Below are 9,005 nucleotides of genomic sequence, written 5' to 3' on the forward strand. Positions count from 1 at the left end.
GTGACCTGTGCATCGACTCTGGCCTGGGTGAGCAATGGTTTTAATTAAATTGTTGTGTTCATAGAAATCCCAGTTCGTCCTCAGGGGTGCTGAGGGGTCAGAGTGTTCCCTCCAAAAACAGGATGCATCACCCCGAATCGCCCTAAGAACGTCCCTCAGACATGAACATGAACATACACGGCTTTGTGTTGGGGGATAAGAGCAGAGAATGGAGTGTTTCACACACACTGGAACAGACTAGTCACAGAACACACACACACACACACACTTGCACGCTCACACACTGACTCATCTTAGTGTTTCAATAGTCTATTCATGGCACATGGGGGTGTAGGGTGTGTGGGTCGGAAGATGTGAGCGTGTCCACGATTATTTCGGGTAGCTGTCCTGCATTTCACTGGATGTTACAGACATTTAAATGCCAAACAGATCCCTAATTTAGCGTGTGTGTGTGTGTGTGTGTGTGTGTGTGTGTGTGTGTGTGTGTGTGTGTGTGTGTGTGTGTGTGTGTGTGTGTGGCTGCTCTACAGTCCTGTGGGATTGAGCGTTAATACCGTAATCCTCATTAATATTTATGTGCATGGAGGAAATCAGGAGCAGAGGCTGATTAGCCTATATGCAAAATGAAGTAGGTCAATGCACACACACACACACACACACACACACACACATGCATAAACACTTCAAACAGTTCTTGAGCTCACAGCTGCTGCTGTCTTATTTTTCCATGGCTGTGTATGTATGTGTCATTGAGGAAGTCTATGTATGAGTGTGCACTCCCTACAAAAACACCCCAGTCCAATATCTCATATACAGAGAGTGTTCATAGTGATACATTTTTAAAAATTATTATTTATTAAATACATCTATTTAAGGTGACATGATCTACATGGATCAAAACCATTTAAGTGCAATCACATGTGATGTTTGTAGGAGTAATCCAGCTATACTTAATGTGAGAGAAATCCACAGCAATACATCTGATTTGCTATTCGTGTCTCGAGGCTCACTAATGCCAAATATTCTAACATTCTCTCCATTAAGTGTTCATTTGTTCCAAAAAACATGGTGTGTTTGCAAACAAGTGAGAAATTCTAATTCATGCAAATTGGGATCTATTCCAGCCAATAAAAATTGGCTGGAATAGATCCCAATTTGTATCTTTATTTATTTGTATAATAAATAAAAATTTATTTATTTATGTATTTTAAAGTTCTCACTATGGGACTGCTAGGAGTCTGTAACATATAGCCTGCAGCTCCATGGCTTTGATTGAATATGATGATATTTAATTACGTTATAGCAGTAGAGAGCACTTACAACCATTATCAATGTTGTTATAGATGTTATAGTTATTATTTATACATTATTACAGTAATAAACAACTGACATTAAGGCCCTTGTATTAAATGAGTCTATAGATAGGAAACTATACATGTAGTAATAATTTAACACAAAATTGAAATGAAACTTTAAACGATGCTGTTTATATGCTACAAAAAATGTCTTAAATGCTACATTTTAACTCCTTAAACGCTCGCCTTATTAGTCAATTATTCATCTTAAAGACTATTGCTCAAATGACTGTTTGTATTTGGATGACACTTTTAACAATAGACATTGTCACAAGGCAGTTTTACAGAAATCCAGATGTAGCTTTATATCTTTAACGAGCAAGCTAGACGTGTCAGTGGCGAGGACAAACTCCCTGTGAGGATATGAAGAAGAACTTTTGAGAGGAACCAGACCCAAAAGGGAACCCATCCGCTTCTGGGTGACACTGGAGATTGGGTTTATAAAGCATTATAATATTATTCTAAATTATCCAGTAACTGAGAGAGAGAGAGGGAGAGAGAGAAAGAAAGAGAGAGAGAGAGAGGGAGAGAGAGAGATAGAGAGAGAGGCAGAGACAGTATAGTTTAAATATTTGGAGACATGGGGATTGTACCAGTGGTTGGTGTGTATAAAGACTCTTGTAGGGGACCCTGGGAAATTTGGTATTCACAGACGTTACACGCACTCTCTCTCTCTCTCTCTCTCTCTCTCTCTCTCTCTCTCTCTCTCTCTCTCTCTTACACACACACACACACACACACACGCACACACACAAACAATTTACTCTTCTAAACAACAGCGACTCAGGGCTGCATCCGACAAGGAAGCAGAAAAGAGAAAAGGAAGGAATCTCAGCACTCAGGAATTCAGAGCATTTCATTGTAGCCCAACATACAAAACACCAGCTGTACACATTTTTGGATACTCAAGAATGGTTTTAGATGTTAGAGACAGTGAATTTGCCAGATGTTCAAACACATAGAGTTTCTACTCAGTGCTTCCTACAAAGCCACACCCCTAAAACACCTGAAAGTTAGTGCAAGAGAGGATTTATTATTGACTGACAGGCTGAATGATTGACAGGCAAATAGAAACTCCTCCATGTCCTCATTGGTTGGATGTAGATGGTATATTTAATATTATTTCTCTACTGTAGGTTACAGAGCCTGAGCTGACATAGAGACTGGAACAACAAAGTCTTCATGCTAAGATTTATGTTAAAGATGTTATAGTTTAAACATTATCTTTAATATGGAGCATGAGGAGGAGTTGGGGGTTTGATTCCCACTGCTGGCCTGTGTGTGTGGAGTTTGCATGTTCTCCCTGTGCTGTGGGGGTTTCCTCCGGGTACTCCGGTTTCCTCCCCCAGTCCAAAGACATGCATGGTAGGCTGATTGGCATGTCCAAAGTGTCCGTAGTGTATGAACAGGTGTGTGAATGTGTATGCGATTGTGCCCTTCGATGGATGGATTGGCACCCCGTCCAGGGTGCGCCCCACCTTTTACCCCATGCTCCCTGGGAACGGCTCCAGGTTCCCCACGACCCTGTAGGATAAGCGGCATAGAAAATGGATGGATGGATGGATGGATGGAGCATGAGGACCTGCTTACGCAGAGCAGTATCCACGAATGTGGTCATGAATTTGGCTTCGCTAACAAATACAGTGTACAAGCGAGGTGAACGGCCGGGTATGTATCTTAGTGCTCAGTGCTCGCAGAACTGAACTGCTTTCACACATGACAGTTTCTCTGCTCGCGCATAGCCTTTTGTGCGCACAATCCATGGCATCTTGCGGTCATTATTAACGACCCTGGCCTCTCTGCATACTCAGGTTGGCCACCTGTAATATTTTTGATGTTTTACTTGTATTGTATTTGTAAGAAGATGCTGTAATCGGGAAATACGTCCAGATTGCTAATATACTCAATAATTTGTAATTAGCCTGACAACACACACTAGGAGCACAAGAGAAAAGGACGATGTATCAGAGCGTTATCCGATACCAGAATCAGTACTGATGCATCCCTCACACTAAGACACAATACTATGTAGGATTAGGGATGAGGTCTGATATTAACACTGTCTTAATGATTAGAAAATGACATCTGTCTATATCTGAGCTGATCTGATCTGTTCTTCTCTCTCTCTCTCTCTCTCTCTCTTTCTCTCTCTCTCTCCTCCATGCTCCAATATGGATGTTCTCCTGCATAGGTGAGTATCTCTTCAGCACTTGCTCACTGTAATGCTCATGTGTCCTGGTGTCATGTTGCAATGTGAGAATCAATAGGCATTGAGAGAGTGTGGCGCTGGGAAGCAAAGAGAATGGCGCTGTTGCTCACACTGTTAGCAGGTTCATGGCTCTCGTTAGCTCCTAGCAGGAGCAAAGCGCACCAAACAGGGATTACTGCAGTGTGTGTGCGTATAGTGTGTGTGTCTCGGAGTATATTTGTTTTAGTTTTTAGTCGGTATGGTGTCGAGTGAGACGGGGCGATGTTTTTGTTGAATTGTCCAATGACTTTCTCTGCAGATGTTACATTATATATAGTTTGTTCTCGGAGTGTGTTTGCAGAGCTGAGCCTACAATAGGTCTGGTTACATTTTCTTTAAAGACACACACTCACACACTTTTTTGTGTTTACCTTCCCCCACTTATTGGTCCCTGCCTGTTCTACCTCACCCAGAATCAGAGAATTATAAATAAATAAATAAATAAACCTGATGGCTGTTTAAGCTCTTGGGTAATTTTGATAAAGAATGAAGTTCTCGTTCAGGTTTAACATGAATCTTTCTCCAGATGGGACGTGCTTTTAACTAGAGATACAGAATGCTGGCAAAGGCCGACTTCATTCCTCACTGATCGAGGCTTTCTGTTAGATCGCAGCACACTTAGGATAAAAAGGCAACAGAAACCACTGGAACGTGGGAGCTGACATACATACTGCATGAGATTTACTGCCCAACAAACAGAATCAGCTGTGTGCTATCAATATTAAACCAGATCATGTTCGGTCTTGTACAGTGTAACAGAACCTACATAAGCAGCATGTGTCTGTAATATAGTATTATATACAGTCCCCTCCGAAACTATTGGAACAGCAAGGCCGATTCATTTGTCAGTGCTATACACCAAAGATATTTGGGTTTGAGATCAAAAGATGGATATGAGATGAGAGTTTAAGATTTCTGCTTTTACATACATTTAGATGTGTTAAACAACATAAAACATAGAACCTTTTGGATCAGACCACACAATTTTTAGGTGAGCAAAAGTATAGGAACATATAAGTCTTGATGTAAATTAAAGTAAATAACAAGTAATATTTTGTTGCATATCACTTTGCTTGTAAGAACTGTATCAAGCCTGCGACTCTTTGACATTGAAACCAAATTGTTGGTTTCTTCTTTTGTGATGCTTTTCCAAGCTTTTACCGCAGCTTCTTTCAGTTGTTGTTTGTTTTTCAGAAGGTTCCTCCTTGCATTCTCCTCTTCAGGACGTGAAATGCTGTTCAATTAGGTTAAGGTCTGGTGATTCACTTGGCCAGTCTAAAACCTTCCACTTTTCCCCCATGATAAACTCCTTTGTTGTGTTGGCAATGTGTTTTGGATCATTGTCTTGCTGCATGATGAAGTTCCTCTCGATTAATTTGGATGCATTTCTCTGTAAATTGACAGACAAAATGTTCCCATAAACTTCTGAATTCATTCTGCTGCTATTAAGATGAGTTGTATCATCAATAAAGATTAGTGAGAATGTTCCAGAAGCAGCCATGCAAGCCCAAGCCATGACACTACCTCCACCACACTTGACTGGTGAACTTCTATGTTTTGGATCATGAGCAGATCCTTTCTTTCTCCACACTTTGACCTTTCTGTCACTTTGGTAGAGGTTAATCCTGGTTCCAGAACTTTTGTGGCTCATATGTGTATTTCTTTGCGAATTCCAATCTGGCTTTCTGATACTTACTGCCGATGAATGATTCACATCTTGTGGTATGGCCTCTAGATTTCTGCTCTCAAAGTATTCTATGAACACCGGATTGTGATACCTTACCCCATAGAAAGAATTATCATTTTTTCTAGAAATCGTTGTTGTAGAGTTGTACATAAAACATTTGTTCCAATGAGTAAATGTAACTAACAACATCCGTTTACTTTATTTGGCATTTTGTGCATGAACAGTTGGATATGTTTAGAGCAGAAACAGGATCTGTGGGTTTTGCCCTAGTCCTATAATGGTATCTAGAACTTATCCACACTCAGTGGACCTGCTGGTACCACATATTGCCTCGTATTGGATGATGAAAAAAAACATATACCCATTTATAAAGTAGGCCGCTCCAAATTCAAATCCAAATTCAGGAATGTTCTAAGCTAATCTAAGGTATCTTTGATTCATTCAGTTTCAGTAATGACTTTCTACTGTCAGGGTCAAAGTAGATCCAAAGTCTACCCCCAGGATGTGCTGCCAGTCTTTCACAAGACACCCTGAATACACATGTGGTAGTGGTAACTCTGTGGTTAAGACATTGGGCTACAGATCAAACGGTCGTGAGTTCACCACCAAGCTGCTGCTGTTGGGCCAATTAAATAAAATGTCACTCTGGATAAGGGTGTGTGCCAAATGCCATAAATAAAAATAAAATAAAAAATACACATTCATACCTAGTAGCAATTTAGAGCCAACAATCCAAATGCCATCAGGAAGAAGCCCACACAGACATGCTGAGAACAAGCAAACATGCAAATCTCCATACAGTCAGTAACCCAAGCTTAGGATCGAACCGAGGAATCTGAAGCTGTGAGGCAACACTACCTGCTGCGCCATCGCTCCCATCGAGGCCGTCTTAAATTTAACCGCTCGCTAACCATGGTTGGTTTCATTTTCACTGTGTATCTCCACCTGTTTATGTGATGTCAGCTGTTGGCTGATCTTGTGTTTTCAGAAGGCAAATAAAGTATCGGCATCAAATTTCCATTGTAAATGAGCAGCTATGCCTATCTGATGTTTAAGTTGCTTGAACACATTGTATTGTAAATCCACTGGCACAAATCTGATAACGATAACTAGAGAGCTAGGGCTAGAACTAGGGGGTCTTTGCAAGTAATACAGGTTTTGAACGTATGTAGCTTGGTCGTTAGTAACTGACGGGCATCTACTGTGCAATGACTTGAGTGGACACTTGAAACACAATGAGGAGAGTTTAGAGTTACACTTAGATACTCTGTGTGTGTGTATGTGTGGGTGTGTGTGGGTGTGGGTATAATTAGGGTTTGATATAAAGTTAATCTGTACGATTCACTGCCCTGGGAACAATAATGATGTCATGAGCCCATTCAGATATAAGCATGATGTCATTTCATTTGAAAAAGAAAAGAAACGCAACAAGGTTGATCTACACTCGGAAAACTGAGACACTCATATCGAAGATCTCATCAGTGGTGTAAGATCTCAGAGTGTAAGCTGAATCAGACGCAAGCAGGGCAGAGGAGTCGTGTCCTGCTGCCCTGATGAGCTCCTTGTCTCGGGTTGTTGAGGGCTAACTGTGTGCTACAGGGCTATCGCTTTAAAACAAACCATCAGTGGGTGAAGGGGGGGTGGTGGTGAAAGGCAGAGAGTTGGTACGTTCTACGTGGGAATGTTTGTGTTGGGTCAACCATGAGCTGTTCCTGTGGGAATTAAGGCTCGCTGTTGGAGAGAGAGAGTGAGACAGAGAGAGAGAGAGAGAGAGAGAGAGTATGAATCTCTACAGTGTTGCACAGTTTCTCCCGTGGGGCACTTAGAGTAGAAAAGGAGTGATGAAGGACATTAAAAGAGAAGAGAGCGGTGCCTGAGGACCTTTACCTGCTCCCACACCTGCACTGAAGAGGGATTACCTGTCCTCCACACCTGTGTGTGTCTCTCAGCTATGGAGGCTGTCATTTTAAGTCTAGAGGAGAGTGTGTGCGGGGCGCAGAGTGTGTTCTGGGATCTGACTTCAGCCGCTCTCAGGAGATTGAGACACACACACCTACCGTATAATACTGTCTACCAGGTATGAGCTTCATGCGTGGGTGTGTGTGTGCAGTAAGTATGCAGAGATGAGCGTGTAAAGAACATCAGGATGATGAAGGATGCTTTATCCTGTTTTTTCTGTATGTGCTGTGTACTGTCAATACGATACTCTTGTTTCAATTATTACACAAGTGAGACTGGCAGTCGGCCATAAGCTAAAGCTTTTTCATGTGGGAAATTAATACAGCTTTGGGCTGTTTTTCTTATGTTGTTCTGAGATGGTTAAAACCTCTAATAGTTTGAATTCTGTGCGACCTCTGGACGTTTTGTGAGCTTTAAACAGTATTAGCGTTGCTATGGTGGTTTCCATGGATCTCCACAGGAGTCTTCAGCTCCATCTAGCACAGATCGTGGTGCTGTGTGTGTGTGTGTGTGTGTGTGTGTGTGAGAGTGAGAGAGACAGAGAGAGAAATCAGTATTCATCCTGTGCTCCTCCTCTACCTTCTCACGGTGTAAGAAGAGCAGACCAGACCAAACAATGCCAGAATTCATGAATTCAGAATAGACCTGAACAAATAATAAAATGGCAGAGAACAGACATTAACATCTTAATGTAGTGGAAATCGGTCAACTTGCATATCACGTGTGTAAACGTGCCAAAAGTCCCTATCACTTATAAGCATAATGGCCTCAGATATTTAGCTTAAAACATATTATTTAATAAGTACAGTAAAATTATAGTAAACGGTATGTAGGGATGTGAGTAAAGATGATATGTCAAGGTCCTATTGATAGCCACTGGGAAATCTAGCTAGTTCTACTACAATATACATGATAAAAGCAGCTTAACAACACTGACGCTAGTGCCATCATTTATACAGTTACTGTATTAGCTTACCTAATAAGATTCCTGGCAATTAAAATAATAATAATAATAATAATAATAATAATAATAATAATAATAATAATAATTTTACCTCATTAACAGCTAGTAACATCGTCAAGTTGTTTCTCACTAACACACAGAGAGACAAAAAGTTACATTACTTTGATAGATTATGTGAAATGTAGTGTTTATCACTGCTATTCTGCTACATGGTTAATAAATAGTTTAACTAAATAAAAAAACTCCTTGATTTTAAAAGTGACACTGCAAGCATTTCGCTCATAGAAACAGTAGTTAGTTAAACTACTTAGCTAACAGCTTTGCTAGTGATGCTAATGCCCCACTATGTTTATAGCTAGCGTATATCCAAAACACTAAAACATACTCAACTCTTTTGTCGTTTTTAAACGGTGTCAGATTTGAGTATTGGCAGTCTTACATATGGCAAATGAATCCTGTGAGAAAGTTGTGTTAACTTGTTAGAGGGGTGTTAGCTACGCTGGCTAGCATTCAGGGGTGGTAGCAAGGGCAAATAGCAAATTCATGCTAAATTATGGATATAAGAAAAGATCCAAAGAGAATCCCTGATCAAGTGGGCAACAAATGCTCAGCGCAACATAGACACACGCACACACACACACACACACACACACACATAGGGAGAGCTGTGGTATTGTCTCTTCATCGTCTTATTAGCATTTAAGTTCTAGAGAACATACTGTGTGAGGAAAGGTGTATACAATGAAAGGAAGTCCTCTCATACACACACCCTCCCTACTAATTACAAACCAA

At 40.8% G+C, this 9,005-nt stretch overlaps 1 protein-coding gene across 7 annotated transcripts in view; it reads left to right on the forward strand.

Moving 5' to 3' along the window:
* The window catches only part of frmd4a (FERM domain containing 4A), a 125,002-nt gene that overhangs the window by 21,037 nt on the left and 94,960 nt on the right, over positions 1-9,005 (forward strand). Inside the window, exon 1 of one of the 7 annotated variants that reach the window (XM_053678109.1) lies at positions 1,426-7,367. The exons of 3 other annotated variants lie outside the window; for them this stretch is intronic. In XM_053678109.1, the coding sequence (XP_053534084.1) occupies positions 7,242-7,367 (126 nt within the window). In that variant the 5' untranslated portion in view covers positions 1,426-7,241. Of the gene's footprint in view, positions 1-1,425; positions 7,368-9,005 lie in introns of those variants that run through there. 3 more of the 7 variants (XM_053678105.1, XM_053678108.1, XM_053678104.1) reach the window with 3 other exon arrangements.

This window comes from Ictalurus punctatus, chromosome 4 (assembly GCF_001660625.3).
Source record: "Ictalurus punctatus breed USDA103 chromosome 4, Coco_2.0, whole genome shotgun sequence".
Lineage (NCBI taxonomy): Eukaryota > Metazoa > Chordata > Actinopteri > Siluriformes > Ictaluridae > Ictalurus > Ictalurus punctatus.